This window comes from Numenius arquata, chromosome 4 (assembly GCF_964106895.1).
Source record: "Numenius arquata chromosome 4, bNumArq3.hap1.1, whole genome shotgun sequence".
In the NCBI taxonomy this organism is placed as follows: Eukaryota; Metazoa; Chordata; class Aves; order Charadriiformes; family Scolopacidae; genus Numenius; species Numenius arquata.
This window is the reverse complement of record NC_133579.1, coordinates 45,615,685-45,632,512: the sequence shown is the minus strand read 5'-3', so window position 1 is coordinate 45,632,512 and position 16,828 is coordinate 45,615,685. Positions and strand designations below refer to the sequence as shown.

The window sequence follows — 16,828 nt, the reverse complement described above, 5'->3', positions numbered from 1 at the left end:
AAATCAAAGGATAAATTTAAGAGCAGAGAAAGGATAACCTGATGATTTTTGTCTTTTATTGCCTTATGTCCAAGACAAAAACAAGGTCACTATACTCTCTATATAAGGAGGACTTATGCATGCAAATGAGGAAAGCACGTGATCTGTGGCATACTCCCCTTCCTAGTCAAACCATAAAAGCCTTCCCTTGGAAAAACTGTGAGGAATTCACTCCAGCGCTATAGAGAATTGTCCCTTTTCAGAAGAAATCCCCTGGGAGACCCATTTCCAGTTACTGTTATCAGTAAGACTGTTCCCTTGCTTGTGGTAGTATAAATAGATCTAGCCCAAATTGGAGAGTTACTGAGGGTCGTGTTTCTATAAAATTTCTTAGGGTGTCTTCAGATTTCAGGGCAGATGTGTGCCTGTAGGGAAGGGACAGGAAAGATTAGAGACAAACTATGCGAGGCCAGCCCAGACAGTGGTGAAAGAGAGAATTACAAGGATAGCTGTGGGTAAATTACTCATTCAAATCCTGGTTTCTTTTGAAGCTCTGCTGCCCTCAGATTAGCATGGGCGCAATGAGTTCAGGCAGCAAAACTGTTTGCTGATGGAGTGCCCTGAAACCAGAAGCTAGCTTTGAACCTGAAGCAACTCTACTAGTTTTGAGATAATGGTCAGTTAAAAACAACTCTTTTTTTCTTTTTCTTTTGAGAAAGAAGCTCTGCAGAATTTTTGCCTCTAGCTGTTAGCAGTAGTTGTTGCTCTGAGGTTTATGCTTTAGGAGCCAACGAGGGAAAATAGCTGAAGGGGAAAAAATATAGGGACATCTGTCACATTTGACAGTGTAATGCGCACTTGACTTTTGAAGGCTGATGTTTGTTACTGAGACTTCAGACATTTATCCACCAATTTAAGCTGTTGCTTAAAATAACTGGTGGCTCCAGGAGTGAGCCAGACAAAATTATGTCCTTGTGGCTAGCATACATTAGCATTTAGAAATTTAAAACAATATACATGGTTAAGAGAATAAATTAGACCATTCAGACTGGCACTTGTGGTAGGGACTGTTGTAGAGAAAAAATATAAATACACGCGGTAAAATCCGCGGTAAAATCCACGGTAAAAGTACAATAAACCAAAGAGATTAAAAAAAATAGGTAATTGAAGTAAGGTCTCTTTTCCCTTGCTTATTTAAGATTTTAATAGCTGCGTGTGTTAGCATCTGCACTTTTATTGAAAGTAGAATCATAGAAGGGACCTTAAAGATCATCGAGTTCCAACCCTCCTGCTATGGGCAGGGACACCTCCTACTAGACCAGGATGTTCAAAGCCCCATCCCACCTGGTCTTGAACACTTCCAGGGATGGGGCATCCACAACTTCCCTGAGCAGCCTGTTCCAGTGCCTCACCACCCTTTACCCAAAGTAAAGAATTTCTTTCTAATATCTGATATAAATCTCCCCTCTTTCAGTTTAAAACCATTACCCCTTGTCCTATCGCTCCACTCCCTGATAAAGAGTCCCTCCCCATCTCTCCTGTAGGCTCACTTTAGGTATTGGAAGGCTGCTCCTGGGCTGCTCCCCAGAGTCTCCTCCTTTTCAGGCTGAACCCCAACTCTCTCAGCCTGTCTTTATAGCAGAGATGCTCCAGCCTTCTGATAATTTTTGTGGCCCTCCTCTGGACCCATTCCAACAGGCCCATGTCCTTCATATGTTGAGGGCTCCAGAGCTGGACACAGTACTCCAGGTGGGGTCTCACCAGAGTGGGGTAGAGGGGTAGAATCACCTCCCTTGACCTGCTGACCACTCTTCTTCTGACACGGTCCAGGATGCGGTTGGCTTTCTGGGTTGGGGGTGCACATTGCCAGGTCATGCTTCTCATCCACCAACACCCCAAAGTCCTTTTCCTCAGGGCTGGTCTCAATCCATTCTTCACCCAGCCTGTATTTGCACTTGGATTGCCGAGACCCAGGTGCAGGACCTTGCGCTTGGCTTTGTTGAATTTCATAACGTTTGCGTGGGTCCACTTCTCAAGCCTCTCCAGGTCCTTCTGGATGGCATCCCTTCCTTCCGGCTTATCAGTCACTCCACACAGCTTGGTGTCTTCGGCAAACTTGCTGGGGGTGCACTCTATCTCACTGTCCATGTCTCCGACAAAGATGTTAAACAGTACCAGTCCCAAAAAGATGTTGTGTGGGACAGCGTCAAATGCCTTGCACAAGTCCAGGTAGATGAAGTCAGTTGCTCTTCCCTATCCACCAACACTGTAACCCTGTCATAGAAGGACACTGAATTTGTTGGGCACAATTTGCTCTTAGTGAAGCCATGTTGGCTGTCAGCAATCACCACCTTATTTTCCATGTGCCTTAGCAGAGTTTCCAGGAGGATCTGCTCTGTGATCTTGCTGGGCACAGAGGTGAGACTGACTGACCTGTAGTTTCCTAGGTCTTCCTTTTGTCCCTTTTTAAAAATTGGGATTATGTTTTCACTTTTCCAGTCAGCGGGAACTTCTCCAGACTGCCGTAACTTCTCAAATATGGTGGATACTAGCTTAGCAACTTCACCTGCCAGTTGCCTCAGGACCTGCGGATGAATCTTATCAGGTCCCATGGATTTGTGCACCTTAAGGTTCCTCAGATGGTCTCAAACCTCGTCTTCTCCTACAGTAGGCAGTTTCTCATTCTCCCAGTCCCTGCGGCTTGGGTGGTGTGGTTAGAGCCCTTGGAGGTGATGACTGAGGCGAAAAAGTCATTGAGTACCTCAACCTTCTCCATAGGGTATCTCCTGGTTACCCAAGTAACCAGGTCTCCTGATTCCTTCTTGAGAGGACCACATTAAAAAGTACTAAAAAATTAAACACGTGTGTTTAAAATGTTAGCCTATACAAGAAACATTGCTGCAAATGGGAACCATATAAAGCCAGATTGTCCTTAAACTGTCAAGTTGCTCTCAAACTTAAGTAACAACCTAGCCTGCTTGGCTGCCAAATTGTTTCTAATAGCTGCATTTTGTTTCAGGTACGCTGATATAAAAGTAGAAAGTACTAGCTAAATGAATTTCTTTCAGAGATATTTTTATAGAATAGGAAAGTATATGGCATAGAGGTCAAGATGAAATGGAGATTAAGACTCATAAAAGATGGCCACCAAACCTATCACCACCCTCCAAAGTTAAAAACCCTTTGGTTTTGAAGTCCTTTGCCACTTCTACAACACACATCTCTTTTTTGCACCAAAAAAGTGAACCAGTACAGCTGAGCTTGACTCCAGAGCTAGAAAAGTGACTCTGAACAATTGAAAAAATTGAGTTTCCTTTTTCATTATGTTTTTGGGTGTTGATTGTTTTATTCATAACTTTTTTTTTAATTGTTTTGTATTATTGTGGATTTGACATATGAAGAAAAAATTATAAAAGCTGTTCTTTCAGTTCTAATTTTATTGTACTATGTACCCAATAAAATTTGATATGAGATATCTCATTTGCCCTTTTGCAGTATGGATGGTTGTAAAGTTGGCACGGGACTTCGGAACATTAAAGAGAAGAATCTTGCAAATCCTAGGAATGTCAGAGTTTAAAAAATTAACATTATTTTTGAACAGAAAGAGTGGGTGATCAGCGTGCAAGTAATTTGGCAATGGCATTATTTCAGGGAGCTCTGGAATATGAAGAGGAGAGGTTGGATGGGTTGTAATGTCAGAACCCACTTATTTTTCCTACACTTACATTCCATGGCTTGCTGCAAAGGGCAGGATGGAAACAGCCCAAAGAATAAATTACTGTGTTACATTCTATGAACATCCCAGAACACCATTACCACCAAAACAAAAGGAGGAATTGCTTTTTTTTTTTTCCTTTTTAGTGTAGTTAAAATAACTTGAAACAGGGAAACTGCCCAGAAGTGAAATAATTCCTTTATAAAAGTCTTGTTGCACTGCCCAACTCTGTTACATGTTTTTTACAAGGTTTTGTGTTGGCTTCTGTTTGGTTGAAAGAATATTAAGATGACAGTTTTGGTAAGTTCAAAATAAGATGTATTTTTACCCAATGGGAATCAAATCTTAATTCTAAAATGTTTGACACTTACCTTTAAAATCTCGAAGACACTGCTTAAAAAATACTTTTTCATGTGAGACTAATGCAAATGTGGGTTTTGGGGGTATGTTTTCAAAGAGGTGGGTTTTTTGAGATTTTAGGGGGGGGTGTGTGGGTCTTTCTAATTTTATTTTATATGAGAAAAGGTATAGGTTATAAATTCTGAGAGTTTTCTCAGAGATCTTTAAAGTATTTTGCTTGTCTTGCTTTGCAGTTTGTTTTGTGCCTGTTCAATTTATTCAGGATTATATTTCTTGTTTTCCAGGATGAGAGTCTATTTTAAAGATAAACAAGCAATAAATTTAATATAGCTGTGGGTCACATAATGAGACTTCTGCACCATTACTATGGCATGGATTTACTTACATGATTCCCCTTAATATCGGTTGTGTAGCTGTATATTTTCACAAGGGGTTTTTTTTTTTTTTTAAATGATTTACATGAGACTATCTTGTGAATGGATGCTAGAGAGCATTCAAATTGAAGGTTCCTGGAAACTTTATTTTCACCAAGCATATTGTCGATCTTGTCCATTTTATTAGATAGGGACAATTTATTTTTGCAGGAGGACTGTTTCAATCTCTCCTACGTACAGTTCTGGGAGATTTTTAGTACTGCAGAAGGCTGTCTGAATGCACACTAAAAATTGCTGTTGGTTTCTAGTTTCTAAAATAAGAGAAATGAACATCATATAGGCTTCACACATTCTAATGGGGTAAAAAACATGTAAGATTACTCTTCAGGGATCAGCGTCTATATATTGAAGTAATGACATTTCTTGAGAAACCTCAAACTAACAGAAACATAAATACTTCTAATAAAACATACTGTGCAAATTATGGAACTAGTAGTGACAAATCTGCATCTGGACATCTCAAGAATTTTATTTGTACTGTTTTCAATGTACTTGTGTTGCTGACAACCTGTTTTTTCTCCTGTTTTCCTCCCAACTTCCTCCCTTGGCCTGATTTGTCTTTGAAAACAGCATCTGATCTCTTGAGACAGCAGTGTATTACTTTAGTCAGCATGTGTCACTACAGAGTTTAGCTAAACCTTTGAAATATACACTTAGAAGTAATCTTCAGTACTGAAGGGGTTTATTGTTACCCTGTTAAGAACTTTTCACAAAGATTGATGGATGCATGTGTTGTAGTTAGGAAATCTATGTATATTGTGATTGCTAATGCATCAGGTATGCTTAAGCCTTGTTCCCTTAAATTTTTATGTGTGGACACATAACCGTGGAAAGCAAATCATAATTAGTCTCAAATATCCTTTGAAGTATCATTGAACATTCTTTTCTGCATGGCAGGAGGAATGCCAGAACTACATTCGAGTGCTTCTTGTTGGAGGCAACCATCTCTTTACCTGTGGAACCAACGCATTCACTCCTATCTGCACCAATCGGACGGTATGAGTTAAATGTTTCATCCCACAAGCTTGAGTCGCTGATCTGGACCAGCAGTTTAACAGGCAGAGAAGGCTGTGGTTGAGTCCAGGCTATTTGCATATTGATGGGTGAGCTGATGTGTAAAAGGCTGATTTAGCTAGTGGCAGGCCAAAGAGGAGAGTTAACCGATGACCTCTTTTTGCAGTCTTTTCCTCAGCTATGGGAGACAGCACAGCTACAAGTTCCTCCTACATGCCAATTTTCACGAACCTTAGGTATTTCTAAGGCTTCTGCCAATCTGTCAAATTTGGTTGGCATCAACTGGCTTAATTATAAAATGTAGTTGGGTAGCTGCATGCTGTATGTGTGTTGTTCTGGAGAAGATGAGAGTACCTGTATTAGTGATTTCTGACTGGTGAGAATGAGAAATCTCGGTTGAGAAAATCTGTCATTCTGTTTCTGAAAAAAAACACAACTTGTTGTAATTTATGTGTATCAAAGAAAGAGAGTCCATTAAAGATCAATAATAGTCATAACAAAAATCAAAATGTCACTGTTTGGACTAAGCTGGCTATTTATTTCAGGAGGGGAGAGAAGTTTAAATACAAAAAATAACCATAGCACAAAAAAACCTCCTTGGCACATTTATTATATTTAAACGTATTGTACCTGTGTTTTCAAATAACATATTAACATCATACTGTGGTTTATGGCTGAAAGTATTAGGGATACTAAATCAGAGAGATAGTTCTGCTGCACCATAAAGCTCCTTTCTTTAATCTCATTTTTCATGTGAGATTCTTTCCTTGAACACACCAACAAAACAAATAATTTGGGGTTTCTTGTTGTTTTTTGGTTTTTTTCGTTGGGTTTTTTTTTTTATTGATTCACCACTTACTATGGTGAATATCTTAGTTGCTTCTGGCCATCAGATCTGGTTTTGGTTTTCATAATAACAATCTGTGTAGAGATAATTTTTGACTTGCTTCTAATATAAAACATTTTAGGCCTGGTGGCTAATGATTAACTTGCATGTTTTATGCACCAAGGGGGCAAAAGCGGGATCAGACAACATTGCAGTAAAACTTTCTATATGAGACAGTTTCAGATTGATGTAAAGGTCAGCTCGTTACTGTTGTACAATACCAAAGCAGATAACTGGTGTTTATGATAGGATTTTGCTCAGATTGATGCAGCTTGGCTGAAATGATAATTTTCAGGTCATTTTAATCTATTTTTCTCACTCTTTTACAGTTAAGTAACTTGACAGAGATACATGATCAAATCAGTGGCATGGCTCGTTGTCCTTATAGTCCACAGCACAACTCCACTGCCCTGCTCACTTCCAGTGGGGAATTATATGCTGCTACAGCCATGGATTTTCCAGGAAGAGATCCTGCCATTTATCGCAGTCTGGGGGCACTCCCTCCTCTCCGCACTGCACAGTACAACTCTAAGTGGCTGAATGGTGAGTGCTGATGAGCCATGAGACTCATCTCTTTTGAACCCATGTTCTCCAGATTCATGGTCTTGAAATTCCGTTCTGAGAATTTGGATGTTTTTAGAGTACTGTTTATCTCATTTTAAAATTATTTTGCAAAATACATTTTTATTTTACTAGTATAAGTATTATGGCATTTAATTAATAAAACTGCAGTTTGCAGATTTGGGCTTAAAAATATAGGTCATGTTTGCAGGCATAAGGATGAGCTGTACTATATCTCTCAGGTGCGCTTATGTGGCAAAGCTGAGTCAGCCAAGAGCAGTAGTTTGCCTTGAGCATTCTTTTGTCGACTCCTTCAAAAACCTAAGGTAGAAAATAAACAGTTTAGAATGAACTGAATTCTCTTAGCTTTCCCTGCAGGTCCCAGCCTTGACAAGCAGAAAAAGTTGTAGTTTCAAACTACTTATGTGGCAGACTGATGTTTTTGACGCTTATTATAGCCAAAGGGTAGGGACTAGTCTGCAAAACATATCATAAAATTGTGTTGTAGCAATGACTCCTGTGTCACAGTTGTTAATCACCTGATGAGGATTTCCAACTGGGAGAAGCTGTATTCCTGAGATGTAACAAGGCCAGTTGCCATTTTATGTATTACTAAAAAAAAGCAGGTTCTTCTAAAATGAAAATTATTATTTAACATAAAATATAAAATTAGGTATATTATAATTTTTCCATGCTTGTCCCAGTAGAAAAAAAACACATTATTTTCATAACTCCTGCTACGTGACACAACAGTCACTATTCCCACAGTACATTTCATGTTATGATGGGATTATTCTCATGTTTGAAATTAAATACAAGTATAAATCCTTCCAACTTCAGAACATTAGGTCAGCTGCAAGTGACAGACTTTATTTTAAATATTTCAGTTCTTACTGAATGCTGAATTGTACACGTTTGCTTGGTGTATTTTCATTGTACAAAGAAGCCATCAGAGGTAGTTTGGAGAAATTTGTGACCTCTGAAGGTCAGCTGATTTTAGAATATTAATTAACAAAAAAATCAAACTGCATGAAATGTAACAGAATTACAGCAGTGCAAAAGAAATTAGAGGAAAAATGAACTCCTTGTATAGATATCCCTGTTCAGGACCCTTTGTCATGGTATTGTAACTAATTGCTGTGCCACATCTTGGTGCTTCTGTCAAAGGGAAAAAAATCTTCACAGTGAATTTTCAGTTTATCTGGATAGGTTTTATGCCAAAGGGCACACTAAAATTACCCCCCAGGCTCCTCTAATTAATCAGATTCACTGTATTTAGACTTTGTCTATTTAAAGCTTCAGCTACACCTATACATTCTCTGTTAGAGCTCATTCTTCTGCCTCAAAACTGTTTAGAATCACGTCACCAGGAAGCGTGGCTTTTGTCTTTGGGGAGGGCAAACAAGATGACTTTTGTAATTGGACCTAGTTCAAGCAAAGCAAATAAAAGGCTGGAAGCAGCCCAGTTACCTACAGAAAATGGAGGAGGAATGTCTTCTGGGGTATCTTAGGAGTTGGGGATTCATCTGCTTTTCTGCCAAATTTTCCTGCTTGCATGTGACTCAGTGCCAAAAAACTGCATTACTTCTTCAGTGCTTGGATTGAAGTGAAGATTTTGCTGCTTTCATTGAGAAAGTAACATAGATCATCCTGCAAGAAAAGTCAGTCATCAACTGGAATGGGAGCTTCCCAGTCCATACCTGTTCAGCCGTAGTAGCTGACAGTTGCTCTCATTCAGTCTTCTTTTAGAGGTGCATGTGTGTGCACATGTGTCTGTGAATGTTTCCAATTCAAAGTAAGTTTTTCTTGTACATCTATGTTTCCCTCAGAGATGCAATGTTTTTTCTCACTTAGATTTTCTAATCTGCAAGTTGCATTAGACCTGTTCAAACCACCTCTGGTGGCAATGGCAGTACTATAAACCACAGCTGATTATCTTGCTCCATGTTTTACAGCTACGCAATAGAGACATTTTTGACTTTAACGGCTAGGGCACTTCTCCCAGTGCATTCAGGGGTTTTCAATGCCATCAGTCAGGCCAAAGAGACATGCCCACATACTTATGCAGTCTGCTGTCAGTGTTCACTGTAACTTGTGGTGAAGGATCCTGAAGGATTCCATGGGAAACTCTGAATCTTCATCACAGAGGAAATCTTGATCCTAATTTTAATTGTCTGAAGGTCTGTAATCACAGGAACTGTGACATACAGTGCGGGAAGGGAAAACAGAGCTGATGTGTCACGTGTCTGGGGTGACATCCCACATACCATACTGTGATTTCAGCTTCTGGAATCACAGATATCACAAATAAAGTAAATTTAAGCTGATGGCCTGCCAGGGTCATGTATTTATTATCAGATCCTGCCTTGTACGTGGGGGCTTGACAGGTCTGGAAGCAGTCTGCATCAGCTGAATAGGTAAGTTAGCAGTTATTTTCAGCATATGTTATTAAGCACCATTCTGATCAGGTGCTTAACTTTAGCAGAGTAAGGAGAAGTCAGTGGACTTTAATTTCAGAATTATAATTTTCTTGATGCGTTCAACACTCAATTATCTAGGGTGATGGAGTTGGAATAGCTTGGTTAAAAATATGAATTATTCAGAATATCTGTAAAAGTAAGCTACAATAATGTACTGTGAGAGCATATTCTCATGTATATATCAAATGCACTGAGCAGATTTTTAACCACAGTCATCTCCATGAGGAGGTGCTGTCAAAGGACTAGACTACCTAAGTGTTATGACCTGAGGATTTGCCATGGTTCAACAGTTTTGCAGGTTGGGTCCCTCACAAAGAATTTATCAGCTGACAGCGAAGGGACAGACACCATGTTACCCTCACCTTTCTTACCAGCCCTGTCAGTACTCTCTCACTAGTCTCAATCAAGAGGAACATGATCACCCAGATGAGTTAGCAACTGCTGCAAACCAGCGCTCTTCCAACAGCCCAGCTGGTGGCAGGATAGTAAACCCAAAAATGTGAAACAGAGAACCCACCTGTCTCTCTCATGATGTCACATTTTTGCCTTCTGTTTTCATGTAGAGAAAAAACTAATGCTTGAAGTTACTCAAGTGAATATATTTATGCACAAGCAAATGAAGAAGGATAAAAGGCTGCTTACCAGTAACCTATTCTTTAAGGCATGTTGTTCTGCTACCTACTCTCCTTTCCCTTCCTCTCTGAGTCTGTGTTCAAGTACTTCTGTGCTTGAGAGAAACAATTTGAGGTTATGCAGCACACACTGAGGATTATGTCTAAGGCAGAGAGCGCTTCCATGGATTTCTTCTCCGGCCCATGCAATCAGTAAGTCCTTCAGCTTCAGCCAAGTGCTCAGATCAGTAAAGGGCAGCATGTTGCTTGAATGTTATAAAATTACTTTTGTACTATTTCATAAAAAGGAATAGTCTGCCTTAGCAGTCTGCTTTCGAAATTATTAAATGATAGCAAATAAATAAATCTTTCATTAAGAAAAAAAGTACACCCTGATTTACAGCTGGCATGCTGGTTTTTTGAGTCTCTTTAAGCTCTCAGTGTAATATAGAGTTCAAATCATATCCAGAGTTGACTGTTACAGTGTGCTTCTAATTAGACTTTCCTTTAGAGTTGATCTGCAAAGTGCAGTACAGGCAGAATTCATCATCATTTGCTTTAGAGGACAGAGACAAATGGAATATTTATATTTGTAGTCTACAAGCTGCAGTGGGTCCAGATTGGTGAGGAAATGTCTCCACTGCTTAGACCTAGAAACTATTTCTATAGTCCAACATTCACAGTTAGTAAAATTATTTCTCCTTTCAATTCACCCCCTCAAATCAGTATATGTTTGATCTGATGCCTCAGTGTGAAAGTTTGCCTTAGTCTATTATGTCTGTTTGCTTCACTTAGCCAATAACAGGGCAAAACAGATTAAAGAAAAAATTCAAATCCCAATCAATCCCTTTCTGTTTCCTCACATGGGGAAACACTGGGACATTCGGTTTCATAATTTCTCAGATGCTTTTGCTTACAATTGCTTGGATCTTCAACTATCTTGAAATACATTGCAGTTGTTTTCTTTATCCTAGACATACAATGATAGATGCTATTGGAACACATTAAATAAAAACTTTGTTCTAAATGTCAAGTCATGTCATCAGTAGGCAAACCATACATGATTAAAATGTAATCTTATATCACATGTAGTCCCCAAACAGAAAAAAAAATAGTTAAAATAAAATTTCATACAGATTAGAAGCATTCCAGCTGACAAGAGTATAGAAATGTTTGGATTGTTCTGCTTTGCTGGTAGACATAATATTATCACATTTTCTTCTTGCTTCCCTAAGCATTTGGTTATTAGATACTCCTAAAATAGTTCTTCTGAGATTACTTTCTTAAAAAGATTTTACTTAATAAAAAGGTTATTAATCTAGAACAGGTACTTTTAGTTTTCACAAGTAACATTAAAAGTAAAATTCTTACAAAGGTGGCTTGGTTAGTCAGGTTTAATACAGGCCTGAATCCGTTCCTATTATTGTTTGTTAGCGGACTTTTATTATAACCCTCACTGCTAGTAGGATATGTGGAGAAAAATTATACCCTATGAACAAAAATTAATCCTTACACTTTTGTCTTTAAGGATTAATGGAAATAGCTATAATAATTCAGGGTTATCCTTTCATTTTTATGTTTTTTAATGAAAAGCCTTGTAATTGCCTAGTGCAAGCTTTTCTTATTATATAGTATTTTATGTAACTCAAAACCAGTGTGTTCTTCAGATGTGCAATTTCATCTTTAGCTTTCAGATAACAGACCTGACTGAAAATATGCAAAGCATATGCTACCAGTTGTTGCAGTTGTTGCTTATTTTGCAAGAACATAGATAATTACTTTCCTTTGGTTGTGCCACCCATAAGGTTGGTTCTCTTGAGTGCATCATGCTTTTTGCCAGTATCCTAAAATGGGAGGGAAATGCCTGCTGGTTTTGAAACCCAAAATTAGACTTCTTCACTGGAGCTGACACTAGACAAAAAATTTGGGCAGTTTTGCTGTATTTTTCCATTCAAAGATGTACTTCTTCTCCCAGATGGCAATGATAGAGTAGGAGAGCAGTAAGTTGATGTGAGATGGAGGTACCTTCCCTGACCTCCTTTCTCCAATGCCAGAGTAAGTTATTAAAAAACGCCTTCATAAAATTTCCTCACCCATCTAAAATAGAACCATAGAATCATTTAGGTTGGAAAAGACCTTTAAGACTATTGAATCAACCATAAACCTAATGCTGCCAGGTCCACCACTAAACCGTGTCCCTAAGCTCCGTGTCTATATGTCTTTTAAGTACCTCCAGGGATGGTGACTCAACCACTTCCCTGGGCAGCCTGTTCCAATGCTTGATAACCCTTTCAGGGAAGAAATTTTTCCAAATATCCAATCTAAACCTTCCCTGGTGCAACTTGAGGCCATTTCCTCTTGTCCTGTCACTTTTTACTTGGGACAAGAGACCGAACCCCACCTCTCTACCACCTCCTTTCAGGTAGTTGTAGAGAGCAATAAGGTCTCCCCTCAACCTCCTTTTCTCCAGACCAAAAAACCCCAGCTCCCTCAGCTGCTCCTCATAAGAATTGTGCTCTAGACCCTTCACCAGCTTTGTTTCTCTTCTTTGGACATGGTTCAGAATCTCAATGTCTTTCTTGTAGTGAGGAGCCCAAAACTGAACTCAGTATTTGAAATGCGTTGTTACCAATGTTGAGTACAGGGGGACGATCACTTCCCTAGTCCTGCTGGGCACACTGTTTCTGATACAGGCCAGGATGCTGTTGGCCTTCTTGGCCACCTGGGCACACTGCTGGCTCATACTGAAGTTGGCAGTCAGCCAACACCCCCAGGTCCTTTTCTGCCAGGCAGCTCTCCAGCCACTCTCCACTAAGCCTGTAGCGCTGCATGGGATTATTGTGACCTGAGTGTAGGGCCCAGATAGTAGAGACAGGTAGCACTTCCCATGCAGGTAGGATTTTTTTTCTTGTTATCTACTCAAGATAAAACAGCAAGGTCCTCATTCCATTTATGAAAAGACTAGGAGGCTACTGAGAACAGAGCCTGTTCTTTTATATCTCATCTAGCCCTGCTCATGTCAGGTGCCAATTGGAGAGGCTGAAAGAGGTAGGAAGAAAAGCACCCCTGCAAGCAGATCATCTGTGCCCAGCTGTGGAGAGGCGTGACAGGAGCATGAGCCTCATTAATGCTGCAGAAGACTGCAATACACAGTGAGCCAGAGAGAATGAAAGAACTTAGAACTGAAATACATCTCAACCAGGAGAAAGTAGAAAAACGGACAAACTTCAGGGAACATGAATACACGAAAAATAGCATTCACTAAAGACAGGAGGAGGACAGAAATATTGGAGGCAGAGATGGAATTTCAGTAGCAGATATACCAAGTTTTAAGGTGAAAAGGAAAGGGGTTGATTATGAAAGTGAACTCTGGTTTACAATGCCCTTTGATCGTCTCCCTCCCTTCAAAACTAGCTCAGAGAAAAAATAAATGTCAGTCCACATGTTTGGAGAGAAATGGGTGAGCCATCACAACTGGGTGTTCTTTCCACACCGTACCTGCTGGTTGGCAAAATCTGCTTAAAGAAAGCTGGGGTTTTTTTGTTCTTGTGTATGTGAAATTATGGATTCAGAGTTTTAAGTAACCGTCCAGACTTCTGCATTTTTTGAGATATCCCTGTAGCCCAAACATCTAGAGGTTCTGAGCGAATTAATTCTATATTTTTGATCCTTGCCCCTTCCTCAGTATACTGCTATGCAAGGTGTCTATCCAGTGAATAGAGAAAAATCCACTGAACTCCAGATGGGGCTCTCAAGGACTTAAGTAGGTAGATAGAGAATGATTTTTGCCATTAAGTTTGTCACTGGCAAATTTGCATGAGCAAAATTATATAATAAGTTGCAAACTATTATGCCATGTAAGAACATTTTACCTTGAAAATGAAAGAGATTTATTTGAAATAAACAACAGGCAGTAAACCAAGGAATTTTGAAATGCCATATTTGAAAACTATTTTTCAGAAAAGAAATAATTGCATTCCAGAATTTATTAGAGTACATCAGTAAAATGTATCTAATGAGTGCATCCACTTTTATGATTACACTGAATTGTACTATAAAATCTAACAGCAATATAAGAAAAGATTGGAAAAAATGTCTGGCATGCACAGTTTTAGTGTATTTTGCAGTCCTTGCTCTTACATACCCATAAAATCTTCAATTTAGCAAAAGGAAAAAAATGTAAAAGAAATCGTCCAGAGCTGAGGTATTGCAGAAGAAATAGTAGTCAAAATAGACTGGTAGCCAGCTATGTTATGACAAACTAGCATTTTAAGCATGTGTCCTAGATAATTATGAAACACAGAGGAAAAATAACTATTAATAAACCAATTATTTCCACCAGTTTTATACCAGGACTTAACATTTTACAGTTCAGCTCCTGAGATCGGTTATAACTGTGATGACTACAAGTTATACATTACTTTTAAGATGCTTAACGCTGTAGGAAAATTTTACTCTATGATTAAGATTTGTCCTTAAACATCCATGAGCAGTGATACCTTGGTCAGCCTAAAGCAAGATCTATACTGTTTTCCAACAGCTGCAGAGGACTACTCTAAATTAATATACTTAATGAATATATGGGAATGGCAAAATGCAAATAGAAAATGGACTTCATTGTGTCAGTAAGGTGAAAGAGAATAAAATAGACTTCCACACTTGGAGCTTAAATTGTTTCCATTATTTTAAGCTTCCTTTTGGAGAGCATTTCTAGCTGGAGTTTGAACCTTATTCAAAAAAACTCAGAGGCATCTTCCTAGAATTTAATGCCATTAAGTATTTGGCTGAATTCAAATATTTGGAAAAAATGGGTCTTCAAAGGCCAACAGAATGAGGGTGTGATTCATTGATCTAGTGAGGACAATGAACAAGCGCCAGACAGATGTTGCTCAGCATTAGACCAGTATCTAGGCTTCTAAGATTTTGAATATATTATACATGCATATGTCTATCTGTGTGTCTGTATTTTGTATGTATATATATATAAAATCTGATCTTTGTCTAGATCTGACAAACTTCCAATTTCAGCTTTCTTTCCACATTTCTGGATTTCATTTCACTTTTGAATGGCTCTCTGAATGCTTCACAGTTGAGATGTGAATGATCGCTTCTCACAGGGGTAGTCAGTGGAAATCACAGATCTTTCATGCTCAGAGCAGGCTTTAGACCTGATAATCCTTAAGGTTAATTACTGTTCCATCCAGCAAGACAGATCATTCCATGCCATTTGGTTCACTGGAAACAGTAACATCCCCTAACTAGGTAAACTAAGTCACATTAGTCTACTTCAAAGGATGTGAAGTTTTAAAGAGTAAAGAGCACAAGCCAGCTTTCTTACTCCAAAGCTTGGGAAGCCAGAAGAGGCCAGGACTGTCCCAGATGCTCTCACAGAGCTCTCTCATGCTCTTGTTTCCCATTGCCCTTCCCAGAGAAAGTTTCTGTACAGTTTCTCTCATCCTTTTACCCACTCAGACTACATCTACACCACTAAATAAAAACGGCCCAGGAAATAAACTTATGCATGATGCTCTTGGTCATCCATATTGCTTAATTGTTGGCTCACTTCCCAGCCTCGTTTTGGACCACTCCAGCTACTGCTTTCCCAGTGAAATCCTGGGGGTGACTCAGGGAGAAGTTTGCTTTGTACATCATTAGCAAGAGGCAGTAAAGGTGGGGCTGCACCATTTGGCTCCTTCTGCCCTCCCGAGCGCCCCATCCCATTCCCAGTAAGGTTTGCACTTCGGAATCCCCCTGTCAGTCCTCACGCTGCTTTCCAGGGCATGCAGCGCGCCCTTGCTTTCATGCTACAGGAATGCCATTCTCTGGGCTGCAGCGTCAGCGTGTCTGCGTGGCCCAGCTGCAGCCAGTCCCTGTAGGGGAACTCGGCACTGTCAGACAGCATAAGCTGCACCCCCCCGGCAGTGAGTATGGACTTGGTCTCTTTGGTCTCCTGAGTTCCCTGCGTGGGTGGAAGGGGTGAATAATCTGAAGGGAATCATTGTCTCTTCCTTCTCATTAAGATAAGTGCCTTCTCATTAAGAACAGAGACTGTGCTCCCCAGAAAATGTAGGTTTGTCTCCAGCGTTTAGAAAAACAATTGTACAATTTCAAATTGAAGCGCTATCTTGACTTCGTACGGTTCAGGCATCTTTTTTGCAATAACTAAGAAGAGTCTGTGGGGAAACATCCTTGCAGGACAGTCATACTGCTTTATGAAGGAAGCCATAAAGATTCCCAGGCTTTGTACTGAGTAAGCAAACTTCAGAAATATCACACTAGAGCGCATTTGCCCAGAGGCAGTGCTAACTAGCCAGCCAGTGCTTTCACTGTGTGCGCTTGTGTATCTGTTTAGCACTGCTCCATGTTTTATGCTGGAGACCTTTGTCCTGTCATGTTGACAAGCTCATTTTCTTGCTTTCCTGATTTTGTTCATTCCATTTAATTTGGGAAAGCCTAGTAAGCCTGACATACCCATAATTTGAATACATAAAAACCTATAAAGGTCATATACAATGCTCATTATTACAGGTTGGCATTCTCTTGTTGATCCATACTAGCTGCATCCTGTCACATACTTACACTTGTTGAGGTGATCTAGTCATTCACAAATGAGATGCTTTTACCCTTCCAGAACTATTTGCAAATTCAGCAGGAAACAAGAGAGCCGCTTCATTTTCTGGATTAAAAACCTTTATGGTAAGTCCTGCATGTCAACAAATAGCAGTTTACAGCACAATATTTGGAAACATATGAACTAATTTTTCCTACACGGGAATCTCCTGTTTCCT

The 16,828-nt window shown here is 39.5% G+C and overlaps 1 protein-coding gene across 1 annotated transcript in view; it reads left to right on the top strand.

The window, feature by feature from the left end:
• SEMA5A (semaphorin 5A) overlaps window positions 1-16,828 on the top strand; it is a 227,816-nt gene that overhangs the window by 79,658 nt on the left and 131,330 nt on the right. Inside the window, exons 5-6 of the mRNA XM_074146236.1 lie at window positions 5,386-5,484; window positions 6,718-6,931. Of these exons, the coding sequence (XP_074002337.1) occupies window positions 5,386-5,484; window positions 6,718-6,931 (313 nt within the window). The remainder of the gene's footprint in view (window positions 1-5,385; window positions 5,485-6,717; window positions 6,932-16,828) is intronic.